Genomic DNA, 17,950 nt, shown 5'->3' on the forward strand with positions numbered 1-17,950 from the left:
AGTCTTTTGGGGAAAGATGCAACAAGTCTTTCACACCTGGATTTGGGGATCCTCTGCCATTCCTCCTTGCAGATCCTCTCCAGTTCTGTCAGGTTGGATGGTAAACGTTGGTGGACAGCCATTTTTAGGTCTCTCCAGAGATGCTCAATTGGGTTTAAGTCAGGGCTCTGGCTGGGCCATTCAAGAACAGTCACGGAGTTGTTGTGAAGCCACTCCTTCGTTATTTTAGCTGTGTGCTTAGGGTCATTGTCTTGTTGGAAGGTAAACCTTCGGCCCAGTCTGAGGTCCAGAGCACTCTGGAGAAGGTTTTTGTCCAGGATATCCCTGTACTTGGCCGCATTCATCTTTCCCTCGATTGCAACCAGTCGTCCTGTCCCTGCAGCTGAAAAACACCCCCACAACATGATGCTGCCACCACCATGCTTCACTGTTGGGACTGTATTGGACAGGTGATGAGCAGTGCCTGGTTTTCTCCACACATACCGCTTAGAATTAAGGCCAAAAAGTTCTATTTTGGTCTCATCAGACCAGAGAATCTTATTTCTCACCATCTTGGAGTCCTTCAGGTGTTTTTTAGCAAACTCCATGAGGGCTTTCATGTGTCTTACACTGAGGAGAGGCTTCCGTCGGGCCACTCTGCCATAAAGCCCTGACTGGTGGAGGGCTGCAGTGATGGTTGACTTTCTACAACTTTCTCCCATCTCCTGACTGCATCTCTGGAGCTCAGCCACAGTGATCTTTGGGTTCTTCTTTACCTCTCTCACCAAGGCTCTTCTCCCCCGATAGCTCAGTTTGGCCGGACGGCCAGCTCTAGGAAGGGTTCTGGTCGTCCCAAACGTCTTCCATTTGAGGATTATGGAGGCCACTGTGTTCTTAGGAACCTTAAGTGCAGCAGAAATCTTTTTGTAACCTTGGCCAGATATGTGCCTTGCCACAATTCTGTCTCTGAGCTCTTCAGTCAGTTCCTTTGACCTCATGATTCTCATTTGCTCTGACATGCATTGTGATCTGGAAGGTCTTATATAGACAGGTGTGTGGCTTTCCTAATCAAGTCCAATCAGTATAATCAAACACAGCTGGACTCAAATGAAGGTGTAGAACCATCTCAAGGATGATCAGAAGAAATGGAAAGCACCTGAGTTAAATATATGAGTGTCACAGCAAAGGGTCTGAATAGTTAGGACCATGTGATATTTCAGTTTTTCTTTTTTAATAAATCTGCAACAATGTCAACAATTCTGTGTTTTTCCGTCAATATGGGGAGCTGTGTGTACATTCATGAGGAAGAAGAATGAACCTAAATGATTTTAGCAAATGGCTGCAATATAACAAAGAGTGAAAAATTTAAGGGGGTCTGAATACTTTCCGTACCCACTGTATTTGTTTCAATGTACAATTCGTACTATTTCTGCATGTATGTGTTTGTATCATTCCAATGTCTCTCTTTCCTCTGTATAAAATATATTGATGAACCTGTTCATTAAATTTATTTAAAAAATATTTTGAGTGTCTGCTTTAGTAGAATAACTGGATTGCATTTATAATTTAGCTCCTAGGGGCACAAAACAAGTCAAAATTGTTAATAGGTTCTATTTGTAGATGGCTCTAGAAAAATATATTGTGCTTTAGCTTTATTTCTGTGCTGTTTAATGTGTCATTTGCACAGCTGTATAATATATTTTTTTCTTTTTTTATTTATTACCCTCTTGGGCAATAGATAGAAGGCTTTGAATCTAAGAGGTTGGATGATTACCATCTAAAGGGCATTTCCGAAGACGTATATGTGGAATGGGAATACCGGCCAGCCAGCAATGATAACAAGAACTCTTCTGGAATGGATGGGAGAGGAAGAGCTGAGCAAAACCACAGGAGAGCAGCTGCATCAGAAGCAGAGAGCAGGAAAAACAAGGAGAAGATGGGAAAGGTAAGTCCCTTGACTTGGAAAAGAGAATTTATGTAAGGATGTCATTGTAAATAATGGTATTCTTTGTAAGCGTGTCTGGTGGGTTAACATGACATCTGCAACACCTACTTTGCAAGTCATACCCCCAGTACTTCAGATTCTTGTCCTCTTCAGTACTTTAGTATTTTCCCTTCATCTGCTGTACACTGTTTAATAGAAGTCTATAAAAAAGAAAATGAGTAGGTATGCAATCAGATTGAAGAACACTTTGAAGAGGTGCAAATAGTTTCCACTTCTCAAACATTTATTAAAAACCTCAAAAAGGTAACTTAGGCTTATTGCAAATGTATATATTCAGTTGAATATATTCCTCGCGCCTAGGAGTGCCTAATTAAATGGGTAATGTGGCTACTAAATAAAATAAATAAATGTATTGGATGAGCAGCTGCTATAAAGTGCAAAGTGAATGTATAGGAAATCCCAAACTAGATGAGAAAATATAGCGCTTGCTGGTGTGTGCAGGGAGCTATAGGAGTGGGTATGCAATATAGTAATATCTAAAAACTTCTAAAACTTTAAAATGGGCTGTACCCCTAAAACATAGATATCATAAAAGATAATATAATTAAATAATTAATGTGCCAAAATCAAGTCCAACAATTCACTGTGATAATAAAGTCCTGAGTGATATTCAAAATAGTTCATAGGTGACTCAGTGGTGAGTATTCCAAAAAAGTGCCAAAAAAGTGCTGGTGCTTGGTGCTGGATCCTCCAATGAGACAGGATATCCAATCATGCAGATATTAAGGGTATGATGTAAACTCACCAGATAAGGTGGGTCTCAACTACCTTATGGCAAAGAGACCAGTAGTGCTTTGGTGACCCTCCAGGTCAGAATGATGGCAACTGCTGGGCTCCTATCCCTCTCGGCTGGAATCCCCCAGATGGGGTAAACGGGTTCCTCACGGTTTCTCCGGATATGATTTCAGGGGACAAAAAGGACAGGCTCCGAATGGTGCAGTACCATTAAAACGAGTTTATTAAGTAAAAATGCTGACAAAGCTGGTAAAAAGTAAAAAGCGCTGTACAAAACCCTCTAATGGATGTCTGTAGCACGGAGAACGGCTTGCGTTCCAGGCTAACTTCCGGGTTTGACGGCGTGCGTTCCACCTGACGCGCGTTTCGTCAGAGCGTAGTGACGTCTTCAGAGGTGGAGACGTACGCTCGTATGAGGACTTAAATACGATGTGCGCCTCCCTCTGCTCCTCCTACCCAGGAAGTTCGTACTCCCAGTGTCCCTCGTCACCTAGTAACGCATGGGCACAGACTTGTATTATAGAGAAGGGGAGGAGGCATGTGTGATCAGGTCTGTGTGAATTGCTGACAGCATCAGGGCTTTTCTGGTGCTTATTAGACTGCAAAGTCATTATTAAATACCCTGATGTAATTGGAAAAGGGAGATAAACTATGAATCTAGTGCATATCTATATTTATGGGTCTCTACTTGGGCTTTAAAGAAGGAATTTCTTGTACCACACCGATGGACACAGCATACTGTTCAAGCATTGTGCCTAAGTTAACGAACACTAAGCAGAAATAAATTGTTTCTCTCTTTGTGGGCTTTACCCCTTTGCACAGGAATTCAGACCTCCATTTTAGCATAGTACCCTAGGCGGTAAAACATTGTAGTTTTAATTTTAGGTTTGGGTTCAAGAAGACTGTTGACTTTTTCTGAATGAATGTAAAGCATTCTCTGATTGGATGAGGTGGAAAAGTGGGGCGGTGATGTCACACTTTCCCCCTCATCCAATCAGAAAACACTTTGCATTCATTTAGAAAATGCAAAGCATTCTCCGAATGGAGCCTGTGCTAAACAGCTGACCACCTGTATTCACAATGCCTCAGACCGGCTGCTTAGCACGTAACCTGGAAACAAGTTGTGATAACAGGAGTAGCAGTGTCTACTTAAGTGATTTCCAGCTTCCAGGGTCATTGGTCAGGTACGATGTATTTACGTATTTTCATTGGTCCAGGCTGGACCAGTATAACTATGTAAAAATACACCGTGCTTGAAATTTTGTTGGAAGTCACTATTTGAATAATATAGTGGTTTGGAGCTATTAGTAAATGTTTACTTTAAAGTTTAAGGTTTGAAAGATTCATATAACCTTACAGCAACCTGATCTTCCATTTACAGTGCCGCTTGGTGTTTGAGCAGCCTCACCATGTATCCCTTGGGCAGCTGTGGCTGGAATTGCTGAGATTTTACACGCTGGAGTTTGCAATTGAAGAATATGTGATTAGTGTGCGAGTAAAAGGTCTTCTAAGCAGAGAAACCAAGAATTGGCCAAAGAGACGAATAGCCATTGAAGGTAAGATTTAAATGGGGCAGGTATTCTATTACTATAATGAAAGTATCTTTGGAAACAGTAAGTAAATCATTCTTTGGTACATTGCTAATTTATAAAACATAATAAATTATGACAATAAATTCACATAAAAAGTGACAAAAAATATTGTGACTATTGCTCTAAAATATGTGCTGGGAAAATCCACAAACCACTTACGTGCATAAAACAGCAATGGTGCTCAGATTGAATAAACATTCATCAATAAGCAGAATAAAGAAAGTTCATAATGGTTCCAGCTGGTATTGCTAGGTGAACATTGAGTGAGCACAGCTGACCAGATCAAGTGATGTATGTACCCCCACAGTGATCAAACAGATGGATGGCTGCTTACCAGAACCAGGCAAACACAATGTTGATATATGTCCTATATAGTAGGACAGGCTGAATGTCAACGAATGCAGCAAACACCTTCAGCAGCCTCGATCCATACATCTAAACTTCTCACATGTAAGACGGAACATTCAAGGTATTATCATGCAAATGAATGGAAAGGCTGATCCACCCGACACGTTATCCTTAAAACCACTTTATTCAAATAAAAGGTGGAGCTTACATGGAGATAGATGTAATCCGGCATTAGTACACTACACAGACAAGAGAGCCCGGCCGCCTGCAGTGCGGACCGAGCACAGTGACGATGCGGCTGCTCCACCCGACACGTTTCCCCTCAGAAGGCGTTAACTGGGATTGGAGTCCCTCCCACATGTGAGGTATTGTCATGAATATCAGAGCAAGAGCAATAATTCTAGCACCAGACCTCCTGTGCCACTCTAAACTGGTAACCTGTTGTGGCGTTTAATGCGTCGCCTATGGAGATTTTTAAGCTCTGTAGTTTGTCGCTTTTCCACAGGCGGACGCAGTTTTAAAGCGTGACATGTTAGGTATCTATTTACTCTGTGTAACCTCACCTTTCACATTATACAAAAAATTGGGCTAACTTTACTGTTTACTAACTTTACAGTTTGAAAAAACGCTACCCAAATACCGTGTGACATAAAAAACTGCAACACACACCATTTTATTCTATAGGGTAGTAATATAGTAGATTTTTACATGTAGGAGCGAAGTGTCAGAATATGCTTGGAAAAGAGGTGGTTAAACATGCCAGGACTAAAGTAACTTGCCATGATAGAACATTTTTGTGTATTTTCTTGTATGGTCCAGGAAATTATATTTCTCTTACGTCCTCCGACAGTCGCCGCCCCTTCATATTCATCACCAATGGGTTATGTCTTCTCATCCGTAGGAGTAGCTAGGCAATAGAATATGTTAGTACAAAGACTTTTAACATATCCCACCCCCAGGGGGTGGTCCCCTCAGTACATAACCCTCCACTTCCTGTATCCAACTCAGTTTCATTTGTCTAGCTGTCAGGAGTGGCTGGATGTTTCTGTGCTGGGACACCTTGTCTCAGCTCTCTTTCCTTTCTTTGGATTTTATTTGAGTTTTTTCTCTCTTTCTTGTTAGCTGTTATTTTTATCAGCGTTAGTTAGTTCTTCGGAAGAAGAGGATCATGCGGGCTGCGTCTCGGGCTGACCCCCCTGGTCGCAGGTTGTGGGTCAGTGGTTTCTCAGCCCGCCATCGAGCGTTCAGTCAGGTATCGCTCCTGAGTTATCTGAACGACCCATCCCTGTTCCGTGCAGGGATGCCAGGTGAGGTGGCTACCTCACCGGACGCTGTGCGGTTTCTCAACCCACCTTCTGATGCGTCCTAGATGCGACTCTCCCTGCCTCATGTTCAGCGGTTTGTTCGCCTGTGCGGGTTCCCCACGCCATGTAAGAGGTAAGTGTATGTATGTGGGGACCTGTCTGTCTGGGGGGTGTCAGTCTGGGACTGTGTTACCTTACCCTGTGTTCACAATGTTACTGTCTCCCTATCCCTCGTATTGCATGCTGTGGGCTGCAGGAGGGGGGGTTGTGCTGCACTCTGTGTCAGTTTGTATGTGAACGGCTGTGTGCTGTGGGGCTTGAGTTTCTCATGCTTGGGGCACATTACAGCGCCGCTGCGGCGGTTTAACATGTTTATTCCTTTTGCTGGGCAATTGGTGTGTTTTTATACTTCACCCTCATGGGGTGTGGGAGCGGCGGTTTCGGCGCCAAGCGGCGCCATTTTGGCTGCGATCGCTCCGGCCGCATGTTTTACATGCATGGCGGCCATTTTCTTGTAGCCTCCATAGGCTTTAATAGAGCGCCCTGTATACCAGCACTTTCCTTTCCTTCAGAAGCACCGCAGGCAGCAGCAGCAGCAGCAGCGATCTCCAGGTTCATTTCCCTCTATTCCCTGTGTCCTGCCTTGGTTCATTGTCCCTGTGGGGGTCCCTTGTGTGGGGGGTTTTTGTGTGAAGTGGGCTACGATCGCAGCGCTCTCTTAAAGGGGCGGTCACCCATTTATTTTTCTGCTACAGGGGCATGGATTCTCAGGAAAACAAATTTCCTACAGCCTTAGTGGGAAGCCAGGGGTCTGCACTTTCCCCCCCCGGGGGGGATTTGGCTGCGATGGTGGCTAGCCTTGCGACTCAGGTGCAAAAGCTGGTGGCTGCTCAATCCACAAAAAGGCCCAGGGTGTCAATTTCCTCTGATTCAGAGGGTGATGGTGCTGGGGCTGCTGTGGCTGGGGTCTCCTTATCGGGGTCCCGTTCCTCCCTGGACCTTATCGGGTCAGAGATGGAGGCTGAGGTGGAGGGGGTTGATAATTCTCCCCCTGGCTCGTCTGAAGAGCTTGCACTCATGGATGAATTGGTTGCTTCTATCAAGCAAACACTGCGGTTAGAGGAGGAATCATGTCCTCCAGCTGCCTTAGCGGCTTATGGAACGCAGAAAAGGCGCAAAGCGTCGCAGGTGTACCACTGCACTGATGATTTCCAAAACGCAGTGGCGTAATATACGCAAACCATTTGCTGTACCTAGTAGGTTTAAGCTACGCTATCCCTTTACGCCTGCTACTGATGAGCGCTGGTGTATTCCACCGCCGGTGGATCATGCGATAGCGGTTTTGAACAAATCCACTGCGATTCCGGCTGAAGACACCCCGGTGTTCCGGGATGCCACGGACAAGAGAATGGAATCTCTTGCCCGTCACACCTATTCTATTATGGGTTCTATGTTAAAAGCCTTATTTACTTCTCTTATGGCGGCCCAGACGGTCGCGAGCTGGACGCAGGTGCTTAGGCGGGTCCTGGTGGCTGATTCTGCCCCCCAGGCGACCTTGGATATGGTGGATCAAATCCACCAGGGTGTCATGTATTTGTGCGCTGCGGACCTGGATATGGTTCCGTTGGCTGCACGTGTACACAGTGTGGCGGTGTTAAATCGCCGCCTGGTTTGGTTGAAGTGTTGGTCTGTGGATCAATCTTCCCGTAAGACTTTGGCCAATCTGCCTTATGATGGTTCTCGCCTTTTTGGCGAATCCTTAGATGCACTGATTAAGGGAGTCACGGTTGGCAAGAGCACGCTCTTGCCTCAATCCCACAAGCCCAAGGCGGCTCCTGGTAAGAAGCATGCTTCCTTTCGACCCCATCAGGGGTCCTTTCGTGCCTTTCGGTCACACTATAGGGGCAAGCCGTCAAAGGGTCAAGGCTCCCACAAGAAGCCGTGGGCAGGTAAGCAAAAGTCCGGCCAATCCGGTTCTGCGGCCCACATCAGTGCGGCCTGAAGGGGCGCCCTCACCCGAGTCTGGGGTGGGGGGACGCTTGCTCGGTTTCTCTCGGCCATGGCTGTCCCGGGTTCGGGACAGGTGGGTTCAGGAAATCGTTCGCTCTGGCTACAAGATCGAGTTTCTCTCTCGGCCGAAGAGCAGATTTTTTCCCTCAAATCTTTTGTTGTCCCCGGAGCGTTTGCGGGACCTGCGCCTAGCGGTGCAGGACCTGACGGCTCAGGGAGTGGTAGTCCCGGTGCCTCATCGGGACAGATTTCGGGGGTTCTATTCCAATCTGTTCACCGTGCCCAGAAAAGAGGGCAAGGTACGTCCGATTCTGGACTTGAAGGCGCTAAACCGCTTTGTGCGGGTGCGCAAGTTCCGCATGGAATCCCTGCGATCGGTGGTGGCTGCCCTGGTTCCGGGGGAATTCATGGCTTCCATCGACTTGAAGGATGCGTATCTTCACATCCCCATCTTCGAGGGTCACCGGAGGTACCTTCGATTCGCCATAGCGGAGGATCATTACCAATTTGTGGCTTTGCCTTTCGGTCTCGCCTCGGCTCCGAGGGTGTTCACCAAAGTGCTGGCTCCGGTTCTGGCCTTGTTAAGAGCCCAGGGCATATCGGTCCTGGGATATCTGGACGATATTCTGGTTCGGTCTGCGACCAACCAAGGTCTGGTGAAGGATCTGTCCGTCACGTTGCAGACTCTGCAAGAGTTTGGTTGGACGATCAATTTCCCAAAATCAACATTGTGCCCGTCGGTCCGCCTCCCATACCTGGGAATGATTCTGGACTCTGTCCAGGCGAAGGTCTTCCTACCGGACGACAAACTCAGGACTCTTCAGGAGGGAGTCAGGTCCCTCAGGGACAATCAGTTCTCGTCCATTCGGACGTGCATGCGGTGTCTGGGATTGATGGTCTCGGCTTTCGAGGCGATTCCCTTCGCCCAGTTTCACACTCGGGGTCTCCAAGCGGAGATATTGTCCAAGTGGGACGGGCGACCGCACTCTCTGGATCCTCAGGTATCCTTGAGTTCTCAGACCAGAAGGGATCTTCTGTGGTGGCTTCTGTCCCCCTCAGTGTCGGGGGGCAAGTCTTTTCGTCCCTTTTCATGGACGGTGATCACCACGGACGCCAGCCTGTCGGGCTGGGGTGGTGTTCTGGGCGTTCTGTCCGCCCAGGGTGTTTGGTCGACGGAGGAGTCTTCCTTCCCGATCAACATTCTGGAACTGCGAGCGATACTCCTCTGTCTTCGCCGTTGGACGGACAGTCTTCACGGCTGTCCGGTCAGGGTGCAGACGGACAATGCCACGGCGGTGGCTTACATCAATCACCAAGGGGGCACCAGGAGTGCCCAGGCGGCTCGAGAAGTGGCCGCGATTCTGTCTTGGGCCGAGACGCATGTCCCGGCGATATCAGCAGTTCACATTCCGGATGTCTTCCAGATGTTGTGCGCGAAGTGGGGCCTCCCGGAGGTAGACCTGTTCGCGTCTAGTCTGAACGACAAAGTTCCACGGTTCGTGGCAAGGACGCGCGATCCTCGGGCAGACGCGTCGGACGCGTTGGTTGCCCCGTGGCATCAGTACCGACTGATGTATGCGTTTCCACCGATTCAATTGCTGTCCAGGTTCCTTCGCAGGTTGCACTCGGAACCAACTGCGGTGATTCTTGTGGCACCGGACTGGCCTCGCCGGTCCTGGTACGCAGACCTCGTAAATCTGGCAATCGACGTCCCGTGGCGTCTGCCTCTTCGAGAAGATCTTCTGTCGCAAGGACCGATCTTCCATCCTGCTTTACAGTCGCTGGCTTTGACGGCCTGGCTGTTGAAACCGAGGTCCTGAAGAACAGGGGTCTTTCCCCTGAGGTCATTCACACCTTGATCAATGCGAGGAAGTCTTCCTCGGGGAAGGTTTACTACCGTACTTGGAAGGCGTATTTTGCCTGGTGCGAATCCAGGGGTTTCTCTCCTACCACTTATTCAGTGTCTAGGGTGTTGTCCTTCCTTCAGACGGGTGTTGAACAGCGTTTGGCGCTGGCTACGATCAAGGGTCAGGTGTCCGCTTTGGCCGTTCTGTTTCAACGTCTTGTGGCATCTAACGCTTTGGTTAGCACTTTTGTGCAGGGGGTACGTCATCTGATCCCTCCTAGGAGGGACCCTCTTCCCCCTTGGGACTTGAATCTAGTCCTGTCTGTATTGCAGCGTGCTCCTTTTGAAAGGATCAGGGAGATCTCGCTGTCTTTGTTATCCAAGAAGGTCGCCTTTTTGGTGGCTATCACCTCGGCTCGTCGAGTGTCGGAGCTGGCAGCCTTGTCCTGCAAATCTCCGTATCTGGTTGTGCATTTGGACAAGGTGGTCCTGCGACCTACCCCTTCTTTTCTTCCAAAAAGGGTTTCGGACTTTCATCTCAATGAGGACATTGTCCTACCTTCGCTCTGCGCGAAGCCTAAGCATCCGACGGAGGTGCTGCTTCACTCCTTGGATGTTGTCCGGGCGATTAGAGTCTACTTAAACTCGACTGAGTCTTTTCGCAAGTCGGATGCCTTGTTTGTTCTTCCGGAAGGTCCTCGGAAGGGCATGGCGGCGTCGGCTTCTACCATCGCCAAATGGATCAGACAGACCATTGAACAGGCCTATGCTTTGAAGGGGAAAGTTCCCCCTGTACCTGTGAAGGCGCACTCTACCAGATCTCTGAGTACGTCTTGGGCCTGTCGTCATGGGGCCTCTGTGGCCCAGGTGTGTAAGGCGGCGACTTGGTCGACCGTACACACTTTCACTAAATTCTACAGAGTAGATGTTCAGGCATCGGCTGATGCTTCCTTTGGCCGCAAGGTTCTTAGTGCGGCAGTTCCCTAGAACCCTTGTTACGGGTTCTTTGACTGTTTGGGACATTTGTTTTTCCCTGGGTTTTCTTGCTCCTGTTGAGCGAGTGTTTTGTTCTTATGCCCAACTGGTTTCCTTCCTTTGGTAAGGTTCCTTTCTCTGATGGGGAGACGGCGTTGCCTTGGGCGCGGATGCGTTCTTCCCACCCCTCATGTTTACACTGCTTTGGGACATCCCATTGGTGATGAATATGAAGGGGCGGCGACTGTCGGAGGACGTAAGAGAAAACGGAATTTTTGTAAAATCTTACCTGTAAAATTCCTTTCTCTGAGTCCTCCGACAGTCGCCGCCCCCGCCCCTCTTTTGGGGTTTTGATATACTCTCTACTGCTATTCCACTGAAACTGAGTTGGATACAGGAAGTGGAGGGTTATGTACTGAGGGGACCACCCCCTGGGGGTGGGATATGTTAAAAGTCTTTGTACTAACATATTCTATTGCCTAGCTACTCCTACGGATGAGAAGACATAACCCATTGGTGATGAATATGAAGGGGCGGCGACTGTCGGAGGACTCAGAGAAAGGAATTTTACAGGTAAGATTTTACAAAAATTCCGTTTTTCTGCATACACAATATATCCTGTGTATAGGACAGAGAATTATTGTAAACCAGTAGGTGTCAAAGTCCAGCAGTTTCCTCCTATAACTGAATAATCACATTGGGTGGACTGACCCTTGATGTTTTTTTTTCCTAGATCCCTTTGCACTGAAGAGGAATGTTGCGAGGAGCCTTAACAGCCAGATGGTTTACGAGTACATTCTAGAGAGGTTTCGAGCAGCTTACAGATATTTTGCCTGTCCACAAAGCAAAGAGGAGTACAAGTCCAAAGTGGATGATAAAAATAGGGAGAACAACACCAGCCAGGAGATATCTACACCCGGAGAACAAGTTGCTAACGGCAACGTCCCTGAAGGGGAAATGGGCATAGACCAGGATGGAGAGGCAGCAGAAAGCTGCATTGGAGGGTTAGAGACAGAGGGGTGCGAATTAGACAAGGTCGCTGAGGCCATTCAAAGACTGTGTATTGATGGCGATGAGGCAGTTTATTCTACCTCTTCTCTAGATTCTTGTGAACTAGAAATACTTCCTTTTTCAGAGACAGACCAGACATCTGCACTCTTGGATGTTAAAGGGAGCAAAAACTGTAATGGACAAAATTCTACAACAATTAAGGAATTACATGATACTACTGAAGTAAAGTGTGCGTCAGAAGCAGTCTGTTCTCTGGACAAATCCTGCTCTGACAGCTGCACCTCTGCTACCTCGCACCATCACATGAAGAATGAAGGAAGCCTTAGTGAGGATGAGCTGTATTATGTTTTTGATAAGCTTATATTGACTTCTGGGAAGGTAAGAGGAAAAATGTGCTACATGTCACAAGCTAACCATTATGGACAAGTTGTTTACTCACAGCAACCTTTAGAGCCGGTTCACACTGGGGCGACTTGTCCGGCGACCTGGTCGCCTGACAAGTCGCCGTGGGTCACCTGCCATAGATTAGCACAGGACCCGTTCTAATAGGAACGACACAAGTCGCTCCGACTTAGAAAAAGGGTCCTGTACTACTTTGGGGCGACCTGGAGTGACCTGCTTTGACTTCAATGATATGAAGTCCGTGCATGTCGCTCCGAGGTCGCGGTGCGCGCTGTGCACCGCGACTTCACAGGTCGCCCCGGCAAGTCGGGTCGCCCCTATGTGAACCGGCTCTTAGAGTTAATTGACTCATTATTGTGTGTAACATTGCGCTAGCCAAATGCTGCAGGTCTGTTTTGGTCCACTTTCTTCAGGCTAAGGGCCCATTTACAGCAGTTGGGTCCACTGCGATGTGTGTTTGATGCAAGTTGCATTAATGCAACCCCCATCACCAGCTTAAAAAATTGCAGGTACAAACACAGAAAAATCAAGTACTGTACATCAGCTTTGTTGTAGCCTACCCCAGGAACATCGAAACCTGGGCATATCAATTTTGCAAGCCTTGACATCATCTAGCATCCCCCCGTCTGTGATTTCATATTGCCCTTTCAGTGTGATGGCTGCCCTGCTGCTATGCTGAGATCAACATATCAGAGAACCTTTGGTTAAGGGTCTCCTGAGACACTGTTGTAAAAATTGGATGATCACTTACTGATCAAAATTACAGCTTACAAATCATACATTTTTGATCAGATTAAAAAATCAAATCGATCTTAGCATTGAACAATCACACTGATATATGAGTGGCCCTGTCCAGAAGTTGAGAGTAAGCTCAGGCAGTTTTTTAGAACTACATAAGGAAGAAAAGATGCACACTTACAATTCAAGACTGAATTTTCAGATTCCTGCATAAGCCCAATTGTGACTCATGCATTAAAAGAGAAGTATGGACTTAAAAATAAAAAAAACATTTATACTCACTTATGTGGACGCAGCATCGATCCGATGTCACAGCTTGCCCCCCGCCAGCTTTGCAGTGAGAACTGAACGATCAAACACTGCTGACTGCTTTGTTCTCCCCTCCGCTCTGAGCAGAGAGCGGTGACTGAGCGGCTGGCTCAGGCTTTGAGCGAATCGCTAAGAGGCTGAGCTAGGTTTGCCAGTCCAGGCATCTGAGTGGATTCTGACCATATGGTGGGAATCTTTGCAGAGCCTGGACCTGCTGAGTGGCATCAGTCTTCAGTGGACTTTAGCCCGCTGTGGGCTGAAAACAGATCACAGGAGTGCAGAACCAACTGCACTCCTGTGACCTACAGGAGAAGTACAACCAAATTAGTTTTGGCTATACTTCTCCTTTAATCTTACCTACATGTACAGTAATTTAGGTCCCTGTTTGTAAAAGCTTCATCTAACTGCTGGGGCACCAAGCCCAAAACACTGCAGTGCAGCACAGATGCATGTAAAATTACTTTTGCTCATAAGTCCCACCATGGACTGCAGAAGACAAAAATAGAGCCTATTTGGTACATATCTGTAATATATGTACATTTTTTCTTCTTGCTACAAATGCTACAAGTACAGAAAGTTACCCATTTATTGACAGAAATCAAGTGAGCTCCTAACTTCCTGTACACAGCTGACAACGCTGCCTCTGCTGCACGGAAACTTCAGAAGGTGGCGTTAGCTCTGCCTGAATCCTCCGCCGTGGCTTGGCCCTAGAGGGCACATACTACAGGGATGAGAGGAGGGGATGTTTAGCTTCTAAAATATTGAAGCTTTCGCAGTCATTGTATATTAATAACATAATATTTAAAGAGTGTTTTAAATTCTTTCGTAAGCTTAGTTGAGAATGGAAAAACTACCCTTGAAGTGGTGCTCCTCTTGCACTGGAAGGGTTAAACACTTTCCTTACCTAGCGTACCAGTAAAATGCACTTCTCTAATCCTTTACTCTCCCGACAGCCGGCATATACCTTCTCTCTCCGACACTCAGGCCTGTGGTTGGGCCCTTGGCATCCTTACTTCCAGGGCTGGACTGGTTGTGATAATGTCATGGCTACAATCACCAGCCAGAACACCGAAGAGAAGCTGTTTGGGAGCAGTTGGATGGAAAGAGTAGCCTGGGGGAGGGAGGGATAGGATACATAAATGTGCTTTGTACTGGTACCCTAGGCAAAAATTGAGCATTTACCAAGCGCAGGGGGGGGAGCCCCACTCAGAGAGGTATATTTATATTTAATTTTCCTGGAGTTCAGCTTTAAAGTTTGTAGCATTGAGGAGGTCACCTTGGTAAGAGGAATGAAAGTCTACTAATGTAGTTCTAAAATAAAAAAAACTTAAACCAGCCTGACTGATAAGGTTTTGCAAATGTTACAGATACTTTTTTTAAAAAATGCTTTTCTTTCTTCATAGCCTCCCACCATAGTCTGCAGCATCTGCAAACGTGATGGACACTCCAAGGATGATTGTCCTGAAGATTTCAAAAAGATTGATTTGAAGCCCCTTCCCCCTATGAACCTCAGATTCCGGGACATACTGGACAGAGTCTGCAGGAGGTGCTATGGTAGGGTGCTGATTGTTACAGTCTTACTGGCCTCTAGTTCAACCAAGGGATAGATGACGGGATATTGTAGAAATGTTCATTCAAGTGTCCCTAGAATAGGGTGATTATTCAAATATTTCACACCAGTTTCTGCCTTAGGAAAGATTGCACAATATACTGAATGTAGGTGCTGATTTACAAAATATTTGGGCTCTTTCACACGGGCGTTCCGTATGTCCGTATATCACCCCATCCGTTTGTGGGTGATATACGGACATAATGCATGTCAATGGGATTGCGGATGTCAGCGGATGACCATCCACTGACATCCGATTTGTATCCTTTCAGTTCTGTTCCGTTTTTTGGAACGGAACAGAACCCTATTTTTCTTCCGTTAAAAAACGGAACAGATGCAAAATCGGATGTCAGCTGTGTCATCCGCTGACATCCGCAATCCCCATAGACATACATTATGTCCGTATATCATCCGCAAACGGATAGGATGATATGCGGACATACGGAACGGATGACACAAGTGGAGGAGTGAAGGAGTGGAGAAGTGGAGGAGTGAAGGGGATATTAGAGAAGGTCACATGAAAGTGCTGGGGCTGCTGACATCACATCCATAAATGAAATTCAAGTCATGGGTGGCCCTGACGGCTGCTGCAAGTGCCTGAATACAACAGCAAGTAGTGGAGATTTCTCCATCGATGCTGTATAGTGTACATAGGGCAATTACCTGATTTTCTGTAAATTAGTCCACAAACTGAATAATAGAAAACAAAAAATGTATTGCTAGCGTTATCTCTGCTAATTGACATTCCACTCTCCAGTGAAACTGCCTCAGTGCCAAGTAGGGGAGCTGTGATTGGACAGTAGAATGTTGCTTAGCAGGCTTAGTGGGGAAGTTAATGAAAGTAATGCACCAGACAGTGAAACTAAATCAGAAAGGGGCATAGAAGTTTATTTATTGGGAAACAAAGGTATGGGAGTATCTCCTTATGATTAAATGTTATACAATTTAAAATTGGGGTACAAGTTGTAACTTCATTTGGAAAGAAAGTGAAAGATGCTTAAGTTGCAATATCATTTTTTTTTTTTTTGCCTCTGCCCTGTTATTTCTTTTAGATGAACTTTCTCCAAGTGCTGCTGAGCACCATAATCGGGAGCAGATCCTTATTTACCTGGAGAGGTTCATCCGCAAAGAATTCAATGGTGAGTATGGTTTTCACAAATCCTCCAAGAGACCAATCCCATTTGTGCATGATAGAACTCAGGTGGAAACTATGAATAGGAAAGCATAAGATAAAAAAAGGCCTTGGTGCTCATTCCCTAGAACTGCAAAATTTTAAGGCTGACCGCTCTGGTTGGCTGGGTGAAGGAACTCCCAGTTCCATCCAACTGTTGCTATCATTCAAAAGCTAAATGGTAACATTGTGGTGACCGAATATAATTGTGATTAATCCAGCTTTCTGGAAAACAGAAACCTTTAATAACCCTACATGGGAGATGACACGATTTCTCTGCAACCCTGACCTGGCCTGGCCTAAAAAGTGCCTTATATAACAGTAGCGTTCTTGTCTTAATAGTAAAGTAGATCTTTAATCAAAAAGGCCTTTTTGCAGGTATAGCTATATAAATCATTAAAAATAAGTGCCTATACTGTTTAACCTCTTCTTGCCCGTGCTATAGCCGAAAGATGGCTACAGCACGGGCCTAGATTGCCGGGAGGGCATCCATGCATGTCCTCCCTTGCATGAGCTGCCTCTACGCTCCCTGCTGGTCACGCGCGGCTCGCTCTGTGATCCGCTTTGTGATCAGCGAGTCAATGAGATCTTGGCCCCTTACCACGTGTTCAGCTGTCAGCCAATGATAGCTGATCACGTGATGTAAACAGAACCGGTAATTGGCTTTTTTTTTTCCATCAATCTGACAGCGCGAAGAGAGAAAAAAAAAAGCTGATTACTGTCTGGAGTGAACGGGACATCGGTCCGGCACACTCCAGGCCCACTGCTGCTAAGCAATACCTACCAGTGCCACCTACCAGTGCATGTCATCACTGCTAAGCAGTGCCCACCAGTCCCAGCTATCAATTCCCACCAGTGCCACCTACCATTGCCCAACAGTGCCTCATGATCAGTGCCACCTATTAGTGCTGCCTATCAGTGTCCCCTATCAGTGCCACTTAGTGTCCCTCAGTGCTGGCTTATAGTGCCCATCAGTGCCACCTATCAGTGCAGCCTCATCAGTCCCTATCCATGCCTACCAGTGCAGCTCATCAGTACCCATCAGTGCAGCCTATCAGTGCCCAGCAGTGCAGCTGCACATCAATGAAGGAGAAAAATTACACGTTAGCAAAATTTTATAACAAACTATGAAAACTGTTTTGTTTTTTCAAAATTTTCGGTCTTTTTTTGTTTAGCAAAAAATAAAAACCCCAGTTGTGATAAAATACCTCCAGAAGAAATCTCTATTTGTGTGAAAAAATTATAACAATTTCATATGGGTGCAGTGTTTCATGACCGCGCAATTGTCATTCAAAGTGCGACAGCGCTGAAGGCTGAAAATTGGCCTGGGAAGGAAGGGGGTTACAGCGCCCAGTAAGCAAGTGGTTAAAATCCAGTAATGCACCGTCTCACCCTGCTCTGCACATGCTCAGTTGCTCTCTATTTTTGTTATTTTTTGGCATTGTGGTGAAAATCAGAGCCACTAGAGGCTGATCTGCTGATGGCCAAAAGATTTACTGTTGCGCAGGGTCTGGGCTTCAGCAAAATGGCAGCCTCCAGCAAGAAGAAACAGTAGCAATGCTGGAGGCAATTTAGAGCACACACTATGTTTGGTAGCATAATTATTAATGTGGAATGTATGTTCCTTGCTAAAGAACATTATTTTTTATCAAGTTGTTATGGGTAAGGTTCTGCTTTAACCTCTTTTAGGACTCTTGGATTATAAAACCAGGTCTTTGGCTTCTTTACTAGTTAGGATTAAACCACACCACTGTCATTTGCAAAAACCTCAATGGAAACTTTAGTTAGTCCTGACCAAGTGGCTTTACATGGTTCCAAGTATTGATCTGAAGACTGTGTTTGCAGGTACAACAAGGTATCTATATGTCAGTTCTGTTAGTACTTTTTCATGCAGTTTTTTTTTTATATATTTCTAT

At 46.4% G+C, this 17,950-nt stretch overlaps 1 protein-coding gene across 2 annotated transcripts in view; it reads left to right on the forward strand.

Annotated features, from left to right (window-relative positions):
* Window positions 1-17,950, forward strand: part of TUT4 (terminal uridylyl transferase 4) — a 116,273-nt gene that overhangs the window by 59,905 nt on the left and 38,418 nt on the right. For both annotated transcript variants that reach the window (XM_082265057.1, XM_082265058.1), the window contains exons 11-15: window positions 1,718-1,924; window positions 4,101-4,275; window positions 11,528-12,183; window positions 14,658-14,808; window positions 15,916-16,002. In XM_082265057.1, the coding sequence (XP_082121183.1) occupies window positions 1,718-1,924; window positions 4,101-4,275; window positions 11,528-12,183; window positions 14,658-14,808; window positions 15,916-16,002 (1,276 nt within the window). The remainder of the gene's footprint in view (window positions 1-1,717; window positions 1,925-4,100; window positions 4,276-11,527; window positions 12,184-14,657; window positions 14,809-15,915; window positions 16,003-17,950) is intronic.

The sequence above is a fragment of the Pelophylax lessonae genome (genome assembly GCF_965119305.1).
Source record: "Pelophylax lessonae genome assembly, chromosome: 8".
Lineage (NCBI taxonomy): Eukaryota > Metazoa > Chordata > Amphibia > Anura > Ranidae > Pelophylax > Pelophylax lessonae.